The following is an 18609-nucleotide window of genomic DNA, read 5'->3' on the forward strand; positions in this document are numbered from 1 at the left end:
CTAGTAGTTTGGTAACTTTGATTTTTAAAATATATATAAATAAATAAGAGTTAAACAATTTGTTTATTTAAAATTAGAAAAAGAAAAAATTATTTAAAAAGCATAGTTGGCCGAATCTAGTAGCCCAACCCGCTAAAGATAAAATAGGCATTACCCATAAACCGGGGTTTTCTCTTTCAACCTAATCTTTTGAGTAATCAACAACCTGCTCGGCCTAATCCACCAAGCCTATAGGCCAAGTAAAAATGGGGTAGACCAGCCCCGCCCAACCCATCAACAAACCTTACCAAAAAAAAGCATGGAAATCAAGTGATTAAGTGAACTTTAATCCTTACCAATCTACTAGTATCAAATAATTTAAAGCATATAAAATACATACAATTTCAGCAATTAATTTTAACTGCTAATTGAATGTATTATATTGAATTCTGACAAGTAGATAAAGGACAAATATAATTATTTTATCTTTTTATTTGGGAAAACATAGAGATTCAACCTATTCAAGTCATTATTTGCCAATCAACCTATTCAATTAAATTTTCGTTCTTCCTATTAGAAATAAAAATAAATAATTTTTCCAATGGAACCTTCGTTTCTGGTCATGTCATATAAGCTCAAGTCAAACATCCAATTGCTACGATTTGAATTATCCGAAGAATGCTTTATATCAAAAAGATAGAAAAATCAAACCTATTTCTCGATTCAATAGAAGCCTAAGGAGATGAATAAAGTCCCAAATAACAAGGGAGGTGTAAAAAGCAGATCCAATTACGCCTATTCCAAATCTTAAATGGAATGCAACAACGTAGGCATCCATATGTTTGCAATAAACAAATGTAATTTGCAAAAATCTCATCCATACATGATCATCAGGAGTTTAATATTATTATCATTATTTTATTATGTGAAGGAGGTTATAATTCATAATTAATACAAAACAGAACATAAATACCAAAAAAAATAGATTGGAAGCCATCCAGAATATAATTCATAATTAGTAAAATTAGAAACTTCTTAAGTTATGATTTTAATCATCTAAACAATGTAATACTGCTAGGCAGCGCGTCAGGCTTATGATGTTAAGCACCATTACCTCCTGCGAGAACTTTAGCTTGAAAAGTTTAGCATTGGAGAAATCAAAATATTCGACCATTATATAATAATAATAATAAAAACTTCACTGTTAGATCAAAAAAAAATTACTAGTATAAAAACACCTAATTTATTACAGAAGAAACTAAATTATTGAATTTACAAAAATAAATAAATAATAAATAAATAAATAAATCAATATATTACTAAAAGCTGAAGCGTATCGTTTAATGCTACTGCGCTCACGTTGAGCCACGTCAAAGTCCACGTCATCATCTTTTTCTTTTTCTTTTTCTTTTTTTTTTCCATTTTCTTATAATTATTTATAATTTTTTTTTATTTCATATTTACACTTCTCCAACCTTTCTTCCTCCCTTACCTTTTCATCTCCCCACTACTTCTCTAACCTTTCTCCTTCTCTCATTCTCTCACCTTCTCATCTCCCCACTACTCTCTACATTAATATCATTCTTCATCTTTCCCTTCATCTTCCTCTATTTTTATCTTACTAAAAGCTGAAGCGTATCGTTTAATGCTGCTGTGCTCACGTTGAGCCACGTCAACGTCCACGTCATCATCTTTTTTTTTTTTTTCTTTTTCTTTTTTTTTCCATTTTCTTATAATTATTTATAATTTTTTTTTATTTCATATTTACACTTCTCCAACCTTTCTTCCTCCCTTACCTTTTCATCTCCCCACTACTTCTCTAACCTTTCTCCTTCTCTCATTCTCTCACCTTCTCATCTCCCCACTACTCTCTACATTAATATCATTCTTCATCTTCCTCTATTTTTATCTCTTCTTATTCACACTTTCTTACTATAAATTTGTCACTATCTCATTCATTCCATGCATAGTTTTTCCTTACAAAAAAAAGGTTCTCTCTCTCTCTCTCTCTCTCTCTCTCTCTCACACACACACACACACACACACAATTTTTGAGTGGATTTTTATTTTTTATTTTTCTTGCATCTTCGCTTTAGGTTGATAATTTTTTATATTCTTTAATCTACTTTAGGTTAATGCGATTCAGTTTTCTCTCTCTCTCTCTCTCTCTCTCTCTCTCTTTGATTGTTAAATGTTATCCTATTGCATTATAAAGGATTAAATATAAAAATATAATATTATTCTAATACATAGCATGATTTGGATAATTTAATTTGGTAGCTACTATAATTTGATAGCATGATTTTTATAGTGCTCAATTTAGATGTTAAACTATGAGACTTTAACCATTTTTGTTTATTTTTTAATCCTTTGTGGTAGACAAAGTACTCTATAATGCAATTTATTTAGAGAAAAGCAAAGGTTGGCTAAATAAAAGTTATTGGATGAGAGACAAATTTTATCTTTCGCAATTTTACTTTAATTATTATTATTATTATTTTATAACAATGCATATATAAAAATTTAATTCTTAGATTTTGCTAATAATTGATTATTTGATAATATGTTTTGGGTGGACGAAATTACAATTTCCGCAAAGAAAATAACCTTAGTAGATTATAAATAACAAATTTTTTTCCTAATTGGTTCAATTAATCATAGTTAAGTTTTATTAATTTTTTTAGTTACTTTTTTCAGTGTTTTGGATTGTAGGCAGAAAAAATAAGTTTGAGAAAGTTTGTTTAAAACTAAAAGAATAATTTCTAAATTTTATTTTCTTTTTAATGATTCACAAAATGTTATAAATAACTTTTATTAAAAAATAAATATTTTCGTTAAATTGCCTTTTGAATTTTTGAGAAAAATTGTATTTTTTTTCATTTTAGTACGACAAAAATTATTAAATTTATGATTTATGATTGTTTCTATATTACATTTATGATTATTGTTATAATGAATAAAAATATAATTACAAAATACATTACTCTTTATTAAATTAGTTTAAATTGTATAAAAAAAATTTAATAAAACTACCATAAAAATAATTATCATGCGCAACGCGCAGGTTTGTGGCTAATATATATATATATATATATATATATATATAACCGAAACCTTTGGAACTCCCACAATTTTCCACTTCATCACTATTTTCTTTTTCTTTTTATTTTAGATTCTTTTTATTTTTGGTTTAATTTTCCACGTCATCACTATTTTCTTTTTCTTTTTCTTTTTATTTTGGATTTTTTTTATTTTTGGTTTTATATCTTATCAAGTATTACAATAGTTTAGTTTAAATAAAATTCTATTAGATATATGTTTCAAAAGCTTGAAAATAGCCTTTGGAACTCCCACAATTTTCCACGTCATCACTATTTTCTTTTTCTTTTTCTTTTAGATTCTTTTTATTTTTGGTTTTATATCTTATCAAGTATTACAATAGTTTACTTCCTCAAAAAAAAAAAAAAAAAAAAGTATTACAATAGTTTAGTTTAAATAAAATTCTATTAGATATATGTTTCAAAAGCTTGAAAATTCTATTTCAACTAAAATTCTATAACAAAAATTTTCACAAATATAAACTTCTGCCAAGGTCGAAACCCTTCATACTCACTCAAATTTTCACAAAGAAAACACACATATCAAATTGAAGCCATAGCAGGAAGCAAGTTGATTCTTCAACGAGAACAAATCCTGTAGTACAAAGGCCACCTAATTGCTTTTAGTTTTGAACTCGATTGTCTTATTAACAACAAAGTCTATGAATTGCAATGATGGACAGCCGTCCACAAATAACATCCACGCAATGGCTTGATGTTCTTCTTAATTATCTCATATAATTCTAGGAATTATTTTATTTAATTGTTTTTGGAATTAATATATTTAGATGGTTGGCATAGCAGACAACGTAAAAACAATTTTCTGTTATTTATGTTGCCTTCTGCATAACCCTAAATCAATGTTGAAATGTTGTGTTTTACAACTATCTGATCTTGGTAACCAAACCCTGCACCTATGATTGTTTATGATTATTTTTGTTCATTGTTTGTAGTTTAAACCCATTAAAACTTATTGGCTGATGGTATTTCATGGTTTTTTTTTTTTTCCCTTTACTTTTACTTTCAAGGTTGCTAGGAACACAACCTAACATGTGATTTTTTTTCATTGTTTAAAGTTTAGACCCATTAAAATTTAAAACTAATTACTTTATAGGTTCATGTACTTTTTTCTTCTTCTTATTTTTCTCTTTTGAATAGTCATATATTTTGTGTTAGTTTTTGCAATATTTGAACATGTTTAGCAAATTTCAACAACTATACCATGTATTATTCTTTTGAAGGTAATCAATTTTTCTTTTATATTTTTCTATTATAAAATCATATATATATATATATAGTTTTGTTTCAATAATTTATAGGATGTAAATCTTATGATTCCTTAATATTTTTTGGCCTTTTGGAAGTTTTAACATCTGACTTTTTGAGTTATATTTTTGTAATATTCAAAACTATCTGGAAAATTTCAATAATTATAACCATGAATTATTATTTTGAGTGTAACAAATTTTTCTCTTATATTTCTCTGTTGTGTAGTCACACACACATATATTTTTATAATTTTTAAGCTCTTAATCTTTTGATTTTTTTCAATAGTTATAAGTTTATAGTCATGAACTATTCTTTAATATTTTTCGTAAGTCATTGCACGTTCAAACAATGATTTCTTTATCAAATTGTAACACAAATTGAAGTTATACAAGAGCAATTCATGCAATAATATAGTTTATTAATCAATTTAAAATTTTATAAAATCAATTTAGTTTACCACATAAATAGGTAGGTTCCCGTGCATAGCACGGATTGGCGACTAGTTATTGAATAAATTAGATAATTCAATAGTTACAACAGGGAAAACGTCTTTATTTGCAACACAGCACTGGTTAAGCTACAATACTCTTTGCTACATTAGCCATAGTACGTGTAGTCATTTTGTGGAACGCTCTGAGTTATGGTGACTAATTATCGTTTAGCTTGGGAAAAAAAAAAAAAAAAAAAGTTCTGCTACAAGACGCCCCCAGATGGAATTTAATTTGGTCAAAGAAACACAACATAATAATCAAGCAAAAATCCTCATCACAGGTACATCTCATAGACTGACAGAAAACCAAACACATGGTATACTAATAACAGAAAACAAAGGATTTGGTCATTACAATGGAACTTATGACAATTCAAATATTATTACACTAAACAAGTGATGCCCAACCAGAAAGCACAAGTGAACCGTTGTTGAGATGACCATACACCTACAAAATCTCATTTGGCTACAATTCTTCAACTTTACAATTACTGCACACAATGAGTTCCTACATGAAATCAGGAACATTTTCCTATGGACACAAAAATCTCATTGTCAGTCACATCTTCCTTCAGAAGAAAACTATTTCCAAATTTGCTATCATTAGAAAACTGAAAGTCTAAGCTACATGTTGGGAGTAAAACATTAGTATTTTGAGAGGAGAAATCACCTAAAAAATAATAATAATTGGAATCTGAGATATCAATCAGAAGCAAACAGCACCACATGGTCTAGTCTCAGCCAGAAAGAAATACATTGCAAATGGAGAATGTTTGAATCACTAGAGATGCAATTACTGGCTTTCTAAATTGTCCAAGGACATAATGCATGAATATATTACATGCCTTCATTCACTGTACAATCTTATCACTACCTTTCCATTTTCAGTATTTAATTGGGAAAAAAAGTTAATTAACACATTAAAAGTTTAACTCAGGTATAAAAGAAAGAAAAACAGCAATTATAATTTTTTCTTATGAAGAAATAGTAATTTATTACTCCAAACACAAATGATGTCTAGCAAACCAAAACAGGACAAAAACAATATGTCAAATTCCTGAGATGAACACCACTCTAAGGATCTTTACATTGAGCAAACATCAACTACACAAAGAAATCAAATTTGCTACTAAAGGTAGTTGGCAAACTGAAATGAGCATAAGTCATTCTAACCACAATGTCATTATTTTTTATTAATTTCAAATCAGGAACAGTTAACAAATCACATGAGAATTTAAGTTGGGCCCGATTGGTAAAGTTGTTCTAGTAACGTTGTTTAAGTGTTGTGGAAATACTTGTAGGTGAAAAAGTATTATGGAAATACATGTTTTGTTGTTTAAACAACAAAAACTGTTGTTTAATCAACACAACCAAACAAACCCTAAAATTTTCAAATCCATGCAAATGAAATAAATAAGCATTCAACTAGGAATTGACATAGAATGAATTGGTTTTCTGAGGGAGAGAAATTAGTCTTCCCACAGTAAGACATCGTCCTCAGTTTGACGGTTGGGATCAATACAATCAAGAAATTCAAAATATGGACAATATAATAGAGATATAATTTGTAGCACAGCATGGGAGAAGGAATTCATGTTCAACCTTGGTTTTTAAGTATTACTAATGTCTGACAATTAAGTGATTCAATTGATTGTCAAGCCTTTTAGACTCAACTATATTTTTTCTAGCACAAAAATATTCCAAGAAATTTACATTTCCCGATTCTCTCATAACCTCAACCTGGATTGAACTTAACTCCTAAAAACAATTTTGAAAGTGTAAGTTTTAATGCGATATTTGCATAGTATAAGTAGTCAAATGGAGGGTAGCTTACCCCATATATGGTGGAACTTCATTGCTAGTTGAGTCACATATCTTCTCTCTGCAGGATTAGAAAACTCCATGTTCATAGCCTCCTGAATTGCAGACAAGAATTCTTGCCTTGCTTTTGCAGAAATAACAAGGTAATTTGGTCCATGAATAGTGCTCAAGTCCACAACCTAAAATGAGGAAATAAAAAAGGTTAAAAATTTGCTCAGGGACATTAATTACATTAGTACATAAGCAGATGTGATAAATGGTCAAAGACAGGAAACTACGCTCTTTAGTTTATTCTCAGTTAGTTGTGAGTTTAAGTAATTGAAAGACACATTCAAAACAGCAATAAGTGACGTCAGAATTGAATGAGGGCTCATTTTTGCTGTCTCACTTTGCATGGAGTTTCATTTGTGAGATTACAACTAAATCAGGGTTCAGTACACCCAAATTGCTCTATTAAAATGTGTAACCCGTTTTACTTTAATGAAAACAATGCCATCATAATCTCAACAATCAGGAACAGAATTATTAAAATCAGGAAAGCAAACCATATCACATTATTAAGGACTAGGAACCACAGCATAATAGATGGGTAGTTTAGTTTGGAGCCAAAACTGACCACCTTCCTGCCTCTTGCTTAATATCTCTACCTTTTTTGCTCACTCACATCCCCTCCCCATTCCAGCACAGGATTTCAGATTGCAAATTATTGGTCAGAATTTTTATGATCAATTATAAAAATTCTAACCTACACACACACATAAAATTCCCACTCATTGACTATTCTATGTTATGAAAGCTAAACTGGTTGCTTAAGCTGCCAGTGCCACCAAAAGTATATCATGTATATAACATGTCATAACTTGTATTATTATATTTTTTTGTAAATCATTTCACATGTGCTTAATTAGCCCATTTAAGTTGAATACTTCAATGTTCTCTGACATAAGTAACTGAATATGTAACCAGATTTACCACAAGCATGGCCATCTAAAAATATAGAAGTTATTACAATAATTTATGGTTAATTTCATTTTTATAGATTAAAGGAAAACTGAAAACACGCCATTTGATTTTTGTATTATCATTCAATATTATGATCATCAATTCTAACTTAAGAGATGCATGCACTTATTATTTACTCTTTATAGAGTGAAATTTTACATTACAAAGAGCAAAAACATGAGAAAGAAAAAGGGATCATTATGAGTTTATCTAAAGCATGAAACACTAAGAACCAACAATATCACAAATATCCAACTAATCATGTGTAGGAAATAGAGTTTTGCAAATGTTATTATTTCAGAATTTTCTCTCTGAACTCTACAACTAATTTACAAAGCACGAAACATTGAGAACCAACAAAATTACAAATATCCAACTAATCATATGTAGGAAATACAGTTTGCAAATGTTATTATTTCGTAATCTTCTCTCTGAACTCTACAACTAATTTACACTGAGCACAAATATGCAGTAATAACACAAAGTAGTGCCCATAAAGTCAAACATACATATCACAGTAATACAAAGCACAGAGAGAGGTTCAGGGATAAGGGATTAAGGGTTCATTACTTGCATCCTTGTTTTTCTACCAATTATTTGATATATCTAATTATACAAATTATAAGTTCATTAAAATTTCCTAGTTTTTCTGCATATGCAATAGTCATGAAAAAAAATTTCCAAGTGTTTCTGCATATGCAATAGTCATGAAAAAAAAACTCACAGGAATGACAGAATTGTGTCTTCATGTGTGCATGTGCAACATGCGTGTTTGATGCAGCACTAGTAGTGCACAGAGTAAAATAATGGGCAAAAAGGGAATGAGTCACAAAACTCTAGGCTTCACCACCTAGAAGTGCTTGGAGTCACCACGGAGTTTTGAGACAAAATCTCACTCAGGATATTCTCTACTCAAATTGCACCCTTTCAAACCATTCCTAAAGCCTCTGTTTACTAGCCTTCAGGGATTACATTAAGACACAATTACATCCCATAAAATTCTCAACAACATTAAAACCCCAATTCAAAAATGAGATCTGGAAGAAAGCATAAAAATAATTAATTCTGAAACAATTTTGGTTGTGCTCCCTGCATCAGTGTGTGTTCATGTGGGTGCGTGTCCAACTGTCTTTGTGGATGAACAGACATATGTATGCACAAAAATGTATACAGATCTGTGAGTGTGTATGAGGGGGAGAGGTCGATGAAAAGTTCATAGCAGAAGGTGTTGGCATATCAACGTGACTTTTTTTGTTTTGAAAATTACTGAAAAAATATGCTTTCTTCCCTTGGCAGGACAAGTTAAGAGGGTAAGTTACAGTATTTCATTTAACATTTTTATTTCTATTTTCTAATATCTTGCCAAGTTTACATATATATATAACCATAAACAATTCTATTTACATGTTATAATCCGATTTACACTCCGATAAATCCTAAACAGTTGTAAGTAATGGATTAATCACTTAAGATTAAGCCAATAATAACCAAGTTCCCATTTGATTACCCTAAGTATTTAGATGAACCAAAACACTCACCCTTTACAACACTAGTATGCACTTGGAAGAACACAACCAAGTATTTTATGTTCAATTAAGTACCCTAGGAAGCATTGAGTGTTAGTTTGGATACAAAACGCATTTGCGTTTGTGAATGGGCTGCATTTTTTTGTGTGGGTCCCATGCACTGTTCACGAGACCCGCAAGTACAGATTTCAGCAAATTTCTCTTTAAAACTGGGTGCTACAGCACTATTCACACATTTAAAAATTATTTTGCTACAGTGTTTTCAGCTTTCAACAATAAACAGTATCAAAACATACCCTAAATAGCATGGTATAAACATCCAGCACCCACAATCACAGTAACATAGAAAGTAAATGTGTACAAACAACTTGCCTGCTGCAACCAAGGGATTATGGAGTTCATAAATCTTTGCTCTAGGAGATATGATGTCAAAGTACTGAGAATGTCACTAACAGTCTTTGGTGACAAACTTTCCAGAACAGGACCAGTCCTATCAAGTAGCTCAACCAGAACAAGTTCATCATGTGAACAGAGAGCTTCCACATATGCAGAGTCTAGGTCCCCTTCACATAAATAACCTTTCACTCGTTTCCAAAGGTTGTTCTTACTTTCTAAACCATGTTGTCTGACATTAGTACTAGAAGCTGAAGCAAAAATAGCATTAGCATTTCTTGTTTGGCCACAACCAACATTTTGCATTCCCGGACCAGAACCTTTCTGCATGACTTTCCCCACAGGATTCCTAGTGATCTTCACCTCAGAATTTGTCCAAATATCTGTACCTTGTTTAGCAGAATTGCTTGACCTGCACCTTCCAACTGCATTTTCATCCCAAATATCAGAACTTTTTACAGACAACAATGAAGGCTGTCTATTGCGAATATCAACAGATGGTCGAGGTGTGCACGTAGAGAGTCGCGGAGAATGCACACCTTGGCTCTGCTTCAAGAGTTTGGAGCTTGCTGAATCAGAATATCTCCCCCCGAGTACAATATCTTGAGCTAGCCTGTCAACTACATGTTCTAAACCTACCACCCTTGATTGTATTGTAGTCAAGCTATCCATTACACCAGTTGTAAACACCTGCAGAAAATTTTAATACATATGACAGTTGCCCATGCTGATGGCTAAGAAGTATCACGACAGAATGACATGTATGATAGGATAAACATTGCAAATGGAATGTAACAGATCGTGGATGTTCTTGAATGTGAAGAAAGAACAACTAATAGAAAGAGGGATGCAGAAATCATGTACCAGTCGTTACATTTATGCCCTAAGGCAATTTAGAGAGATCAATTAATCTCATAAGCTCATATTAAGCAGAGAAGATCTCATACATGACTCTATAATCTTATATACTCATATTTAGCAGAGAAGATCTTATACATGAGTCTAATTGGGTGCCTCAGGCTGTTTATAAAAAAATGATTTATGTGTTATATATATAGGAGCTCTGAACCAACAATTAAGTACAAAATTTATACTACTATCTAAGAATCCTACAGTGTTTACCTGTAAGAGATCCATTAGGTTTGACTGTTTGTTTTCAATCTCCGAAAGTTGCTTTCGAATGCAAACCATTTCATTCGCTAGTTCTGAACAACATCCACGGGTAGTTTGGGAACAAGACTCTGTAACAGTAGAATCAAGACTTCTACGATCCTGCCTCTTTGCCAAGTACATTTGTTCCTCACTACTAACTTCTTCAGCTGCAAACCGCTGAGTTCTTTGGATTGGCTTGAGTAGACCACCTTCCTCAAGGCATTCATGAGAAACTGTCACAAACTTGGTCTCAAAGTTATCAGTAGTAAGATTGGACACAGAAGAACATTCTTGTTTGTCATCCATTGGTACATATTCATACCCAGTATCCTGTGGGCTTGTACCTTCAGCACTCATTCTTTCTAATGTCTTGGTAACAGAACTACCCTCAGATTCTTCATTATGAAATTCTGCTAAAGAAACATTATGGCTTTTTGGAACAGCAATTTCAATTTGCCAATCATCTGCTTTGGAAATTTTAGGGTTTTCCACATAATTTTGACATGTTTTTCTGATAGACAAAGGAGCCCTGCCCTTAGTTGAGCCTGTACCAGTTTTCTTGAGGGTGACATCCTTCCATCCAGACTCGCTGGTACTGGTGAGATCACTGTAGTCACCTCCACAATAATTTTCTGCAGAAATTGTATGATAAAAATGACATTGAAGGGAGGCATAGAAAAAGAGAATGTAAACATATACCCACATCATAGTTCCAAGTTCTATAACTTGCTCTGTTGAACAAATTGGGTAAAAGATTTAATATGACAAAGAAGTTCAAAACAGTATAAAATGACACTTCTCTACTTCCTTCCACTGAACAACTAATACAGGAAAAGATGACACACATAATTAAAAGTTGCACAGGAGCTTATAAACTACAGTAATCATTGCAATTCCAATTTAACGTAGCCCAATAAATTCCTTACAATTCATAGAATTTTCATGAAAATAAAGAGGAATAGGATATTATCAACCAAGGCAGGTTAACAATAAAAGATGAATAACAAGAATGATCAGACATTATCATATTCCCATCATGACCTTTTCCCCTTTCTACTTTGCTTTATATAAGCACCAGTTCCTTTCCTTCTAACTTTCTGTCTTTCTATAAACTTATGTAATCTGGAATAACAGGTGAATTAACGATCCATGTTAGATTATGAGTGTAGCAACTCTTGCATATACGGAGGTTCATTTGGGTAATTGAACCCAAGCTCAGAAAAAGGTCAATTAAGTACACTTGTGTACTGAGTGGTGTTCCTTCTTTTCACTAAATTACCTTGCTTCTCGAAAAAATTATATATCAACAGACCAAATGATATACACTACAGCCAACAATTATCTTAGCCGAGGTTTAATTTCCCAAATGCCTGAATTCAATACCAATGATCACAAGAACATATTTTAGATTAAGCATAGCATACAGAAATTAACCCTATTTCAAAAGTTCCACTTCATGAATTACTGCCTTAAAGTAACTAAACTCAGTGTTCCACATTCCCTATATGATCATATTCTACTTGGAGTACTTAAAACTATTTCTACAGCTACACTGTAGTCCATGCAGCACTAAAATATCCATGACCCCATAAAGATGCTTTTAATTTCTGATTCCTCTTTGACAGATTTGAAAGGCTTACAAAGCAACATGAACAAATTTTAAAAAGCTACAAGAAAAACAATGCAACTAACCAGAGCATATAATCAACATTAAACATAACACCTATCTAAACAAATATGTCATATCAATGGACATCAGCCACTAAACCTTTTATAGAAGATCCAGCTTCTGAAGGTTCAGGAGTATCAGGCCCTGGAAGACTTCTCCAGTACTGTAGGGCCTGCAGTACTGCATCCCTAACTGGTTTAACCTATAAGAAGCACAGGAAGTATCTATAGGGTCCACTTTAATCAATTGGAAGACAAGAAACTTCTCTGAATGTAGATATTTATTAAACTAACCTTATCAAAACGACAAGATTCAAGAGAGCGGATGGAGGAAGTCCTAAAGGATCCCAAGAAGGATCCACCAGTTGCAGCAATGTCCCCTAATGCCACAGAAGCAGCTTTGCGTGTTGTCCAGTCACTGTTTTTCAGAGCTTCTCGGATTCCAGCCATTGCACCAGATAGAATATTTTGTGTGGGAGCACCCCCGACCTGAAGTAGAGATTGAAAAGCTCCATGTCTTTTAAATTTGAGAGTTCACAGAAAAAATAAAGATATATGTACAATCAAACCGAATGTTAAAAAGAAATCACTTAATGGAAGTAGAGAAATAAGAGAAAATATAGGAGGTATCCAAAATAGGCTGATTGGCAGCTTGATAGCCTATGCCAAATAGTATTTTAAATGATGATCACACTGTTTTTCATAATTAGAACAAAGAACAAACATTCTTCTTGTGCTTCCTCCTTTATAATTAAGATAACAAAGCACTAAAAAACAGGTTTTCCTTCTTTAAAAGGAATAGGTACAGACACTGTGGATGGCCTTTTGGAAAGACATAGGTTCACAACTATCAATATTGAAACTGGAAATTTTTGTCCCTTTAAGAACAAAAGTCACTTAATTTATCAAAAAAGAAAAAGAATATAAATAATTAAAACAATAGTTATTTAATTTCAAATATATCCCTTCTTAGACCAATTACACTAAAAAACTTACGTAAATAGAACAAATGCTTTAAAAAATGTCGACAAACTATTTTATTGATTTTATGGCCTTAGGTAAAGAAATAAACTAAATTTTGAACTCATTATACCAAATCATAATTCATAAGGAAAAATCAAAGACAATTTAGCAAATCAACTTCTGTGCTACAGTTTAAACTGACCTGAATAATACTTCTATTCAACTCAATCACCGCTGGTTTTGCCATAAAATGTGGATTCTTAAGCAACTTTGTGGTCCGAGCCAACATCTTCTGCAAGATTGAAATTGGAGGATCATGACTGTTGTCAATGACCCTAGCCAAGCACAATGCTGAACCCAACTGCACCTGCCTATTTTGTTCACCCAAAGCTTCAAAAAGCGGCTTCACTAACACAACAAAGACTCCATCGGTCTCACCCCTACAATTACTCAATTTCGAAGCCAAAACACCGACTGTTTCCACACATGCGTCCCTCACTATAGAATCTGGGTCCTTGAGCCGCTTAACAATGCTAGCAACCATCTTGGCAAGATGTGGTCCAACAAGACCCTCATGAAATCTCGCTAATGTACCCATCAATCGAATACACTCCTTTCTTACAGCACTCTTTTGTTCTGAATCAGTATCCAATATACACGACAAAAATGGGGCAATCCCATCTGGGGTTAAACATTCAGCAGTTTTCTCGAGCTCATCAACACCAATCTGGTATGTGTCTCTATCCGCAAGCTTGTTCAGTGCGATAACCACTTTATGTTTTAGCTCAAAAATCACCTGCTGTGCGTTCACCCTAGTGGTTCCTCGCGCTTTCATATGTGCATGTTTCTTCATCTTGATATGTAAATCGAGACCAAAGTTCTAAACATGCACAGATTGGCCCTTTCAAAGTTTACATTGTTGATGGGTTAAAACATTGGTGAAAGCTCTACTTTTACCATCAAAGCTTGAAACTAATAACAATATGGATAAGATGGCAAACATTTTGCTCTTCAATTAAATCAAACCCTAAAATGAGACAGAAAATAAAGTCAGAGAAAAGAAAACTAGAAATTACGCATTCACATCAACACTCTGTTTGATATGTAAATTTCGCCTTTCAAAGTTAACATTTTTGTCAGTGAAAGCTCAACTTAAGCCATGAATGCTTGAAACTAATAACAATATGGATAATATGGCAAACATTTTAATCTTCAAATAAATCAAACCATACAATGGCTCAGTGAAAAATGTCTAGAAATTACAAATTCACATTTCACTCTCCAAAGACAATAATTATTTGAGAAAGCAATTTGAGGCTAAAAAGTTAAAACTTTTGGAAGTTAACACAATCATAATAAATAAAAAACAAAAAAAAAAAATGCATGGGATTTAAAGATTTTCCCATTCTTCTTCTCTTCTTTACTTTTCCTTTCCTCAAAATTCTTAGCAACCAAACAGAAACGAAACAAAAATGCAAGGAAAAGAAACATGCGTGCACTGTAGCAATACATGCTTACAAGTTTTATCATAATGTTTAAGAAAGGAAAAACCAAAACAAAATTAAAAAGAAACCCTCAATCCTCTGTTTGGTTCCTGAGAAAATGTATGGCAAAAAGAAACACAAATTACACATTGACATTAACTGTTCGTTTGGTTAGTGAGAAAAATTAAGCCAAAGATAGTAGTAGTTTAATCTCAGAAAAAAGAAACCACAAAACTTACTTTTAGAATTATTATAACTAGCCAAAATCATCAGGACATAGAAGACTTAGAAGTTATGAATTTTCCCATTCTTTTTCTCTCTTTCTTTCCTTCCTTTTTTTTTCTTCTCTTTTACTTAATTTTTCTCAGCAACCAAACAAAACTTAAACAAAAAATCAAAAAGAAAAACCCTAGAGATCTAACAACAACGAAAACCAAAGACTCCAAGAGTTTCACACAATAATACGTTTTGTGATGAGTTTTAGCGGCAACCAAACAGAGCCTTAATCCACATTTTTGAAAAAAGAAGAAGAAGAAGAAGAAGAAACTTACTAAGTAGTACAAAGGAGTGGAGCTGAGGGAAAATGAAATGAGATAGCTACAATTTTAGAAACTGCTAAAGTGTAATGTTTTTAAATTTTTGAAAGCTAAAAAACAAATAAAATTCAAATTTTATTTTTATTTTTATTTTTAATTAATAAAGAAATTTAAAAAGAGGGCACGAATTTCTCTGTATCTCTCACTCTCTCGCTTCGAGACAATCTTTTATGCGCTTTCAATTTCAAAGTTTAAATTCTCACACACAAAGAGAGAGAGAGAGAGATGGGAAGCTTGAAATTTCGCGCTTTCCTATAGGTTTCGAATTTGAGAGAGCGTCTAGGTGAGGTGTGGGGCCCACTTTTAGGGTTTTAAACCATTACATGTCCGCCACGTGCTGCTTCCTCTTAGCGTAGATTCCATTTTACGGTTCATCCCCCCCAATTTTTTTTTTTAAATCAAACTTTAATTTTTTTGGGTAGAAAAGTTCAAGATCCTTTTCGATAAAAATAAATAAATAAATAATAATAAAATATTTGATCCCCTTCAAAAAAAAAATATGTGATACGAAGTGTTTTGTAACTTAATTAAGTAATTTTTTTTTTTTTTTAGGGAAGTCACTTAAGGTTTAAATTTTTCTACCCAACTATCAAATTATAAACAATATTAAAAAGAAATTTGAATATAACCAATTTAATAATCATGTCAAAACCACTAATTCTAACACAGCATGTTTATTGAATGAATTGATAAATTATGGTTGCATTTGGGATAACTTATATTGAACCGTTTCTTTTATTATATAGTTTATTTTGTTACTATTTATAGATTTTAATGCACTTTTTGGTATTATTTATGAGTTATATTATACTATTTCAGCTAACTTTTAGCTTTATCTACGGTACTTTCAGTAAAAAAATTTCAATTTCAACTAAATAAGTTATTCTCAAATGAGCCCTACATATAAATGCCTAGAGTTTATACCATGCTTCATATTGTATTGAGTTCCAAGTTTAATATTGTCTCAAATTTATGAATTCATTTCAATTTGAAACTCATGTTTATTTTTGCTATTCATTTATTATTTTTTGGACATTAACAAAGTGGGGTAAGGCAAAAAAAAAAATATATATATATATATATATATATATTTATATATATATATATATATATTGATTAAAACTTTGCATTTCATCGAGGATTGTTCATAAATCAATTTAACAACCATTAAAAAAAAATGAGACAGAGGGTTCTGTTAGAGTAAGAAAGTGATTGCCAGAAAAAATAAAACTTATTATTTGGATATAATACAAAATTTTATCAATGGTTTTCTTTTCTTCTCTACTTAGTTCTATCCCAACAAAAAATAAAATAAAATAAAAAATAAATTCGTAATAGAGATAGGAGTTTAAATGGCAAAATTAAAAACATGCAACCTAATTTGAAACATGGTATAAACTTTTGGCCTTTTTATGTAATTTTACCCCTCTAATATGTGATTATTTTTTGGGGTTAGTAATATAGGCATGCATTTAAATATATATATATATTAAATACGGTCTCAACTCTCAACACATTTAAAAAAATGTGAACCGAATTAATTAACAAAATTTTATATCTTACTAGCCTCATTAATGAGGCACTTTTTTATTTTTTATTTTGAGTTTAGTGTCATAATATTTAGATGTGAGATAAAGATAGCGTCCTAATTTTTTTTTTTTTAAATGTGATCTGAATTAATTAACATAATTTTATATCTTACTAGCCTCATTAATGAGGCACTTTTTAATTTTTAATTTTGAGTTTAGTGTCATAATATTTAAATGTGAAATAGTAATGGTGTTCTAATTTTTAGGATCTTTCTGTACGTGAGAGTTTATAAAAGTTTGAAATTTTTGAATTTAAAATAATAATAAAAAGTGGTAATTCAGATTGGAGAAGAGAAAAAAAAAAAAAAAAACTAAAACTTATGAACTTTTTTAAAATAGTAAATTACTCTTTTAACCAGTTTGTGCTTTTAAATTTAAAACTATTTAACTAAAAGATAGGGAAATTTTAGAGAGTTTAAGAATTCGTGTGAGGATCTTTTAGTATGAAAAATAATGAAACCCAAACAAAGACTTCAGTTATTAGTAGTATGGATAGATAATAGGAATAATACAAACATAACCCATTTCAACTTTTTAAAAATATGACCCAAAATTATTAACTTTTTGTATATTTTCTAAGTGTATGGGTGATAGGCCTAGGATTACATATCTATGTATATATTGGGCCAAAGGCCCAATCCGAGGACATTAAGTAGTACGAGAACGGATAAACATCTTCCTAAGAATCTGTGTTGGTAAATAAAGAGATGAAGTCTGATCATGATCATCCAAGAAGGCAATTCGAAGAGGACTACTTCCTCGACTGCGCAAAGCTGAGGTCAGAAGGTGTGGTCTGACACCAAGAGCAACGTTCTAGACGATTTCACTAATGAGGATAAGTATCCAGAAGGAATAGGACAGAGGGAGGCCATGAAATATCTCAAGGGAAAACTGATACCACCGTATTAAATATTCTGCAGCTAACTCTCTACTCACATTAATGAAGAAGTGATACCTGAACAGTATCTTTTAGTCTTACAGCTACTTTCCAAAGGCTTCAAAATGGTGCTGATGTGATAAGAATCAACACTACTAATCTAGCCTACACGTGGAGGGTAAAGATGAAGGAGGATGATAGTATAAAATAGAAAGAAGATCTTGAAGAGAGGGATCAATAAATTGAGAGAAAAATATTGTAGTAATTAAGAGTGGAACTTGTAATCAAACTTGAGAATTAATATATAAGAACTGATCTCCTCGGACTATGCCGAGGATAATTTTCTTTAGATTAAACTGGTTTATCTTCATTTTCTTACCATCTTGATCCACTTTACTTGTTGTCTGACTTATTAAAGCCCAGTTTTCCAACCAATTCTCTACAAATTTATTGTATTGGGTTTTTTGGGCCTAAGTTCATACTTCATTTGGGCTTGAGAGTCAAATTGTATCCTTAGACTAAGCATGTAAATTATACTACTAGTTATAATTCTAAATAAATAAGTTTTAGACAAATTCTACCTCTTAATAACATTAATTAAAGTACTAATAGCATAAAAATACAATCACTTATTATAAAAACACTAATACCATACAATATAAATATTCTTATTTCAACCCAACGAAGTTCCAACCAAATTGG

The 18609-nt window shown here is 31.4% G+C and overlaps 1 protein-coding gene across 2 annotated transcripts; it reads right to left on the minus strand.

Moving 5' to 3' along the window:
- Positions 1-5057: 5057 nt before the first annotated feature.
- On the minus strand, positions 5058-15547 carry LOC126705820 (TORTIFOLIA1-like protein 2). 2 transcript variants are annotated; one of them, XM_050405035.1, is made up of 9 exons: positions 15397-15547; positions 13564-14388; positions 12693-12887; positions 12499-12601; positions 10701-11362; positions 10118-10268; positions 9558-10003; positions 6671-6836; positions 5058-5368 (listed from the first exon to the last, which is right to left on the minus strand). In XM_050405035.1, the coding sequence occupies exons 2-9, from the start codon at positions 14212-14214 to the stop codon at positions 5355-5357; spliced, it is 2388 nt and encodes a 795-aa protein (XP_050260992.1). In that variant the 5' UTR covers positions 14215-14388; positions 15397-15547; the 3' UTR covers positions 5058-5354. The 2 variants fall into 2 exon arrangements, with proteins under 2 accessions (XP_050260992.1, XP_050260991.1); XM_050405034.1 differs by having other exon boundaries at positions 9558-10268.
- Positions 15548-18609: the final 3062 nt, after the last annotated feature.

This window comes from Quercus robur, chromosome 11 (assembly GCF_932294415.1).
Source record: "Quercus robur chromosome 11, dhQueRobu3.1, whole genome shotgun sequence".
NCBI lineage: Eukaryota > Viridiplantae > Streptophyta > Magnoliopsida > Fagales > Fagaceae > Quercus > Quercus robur.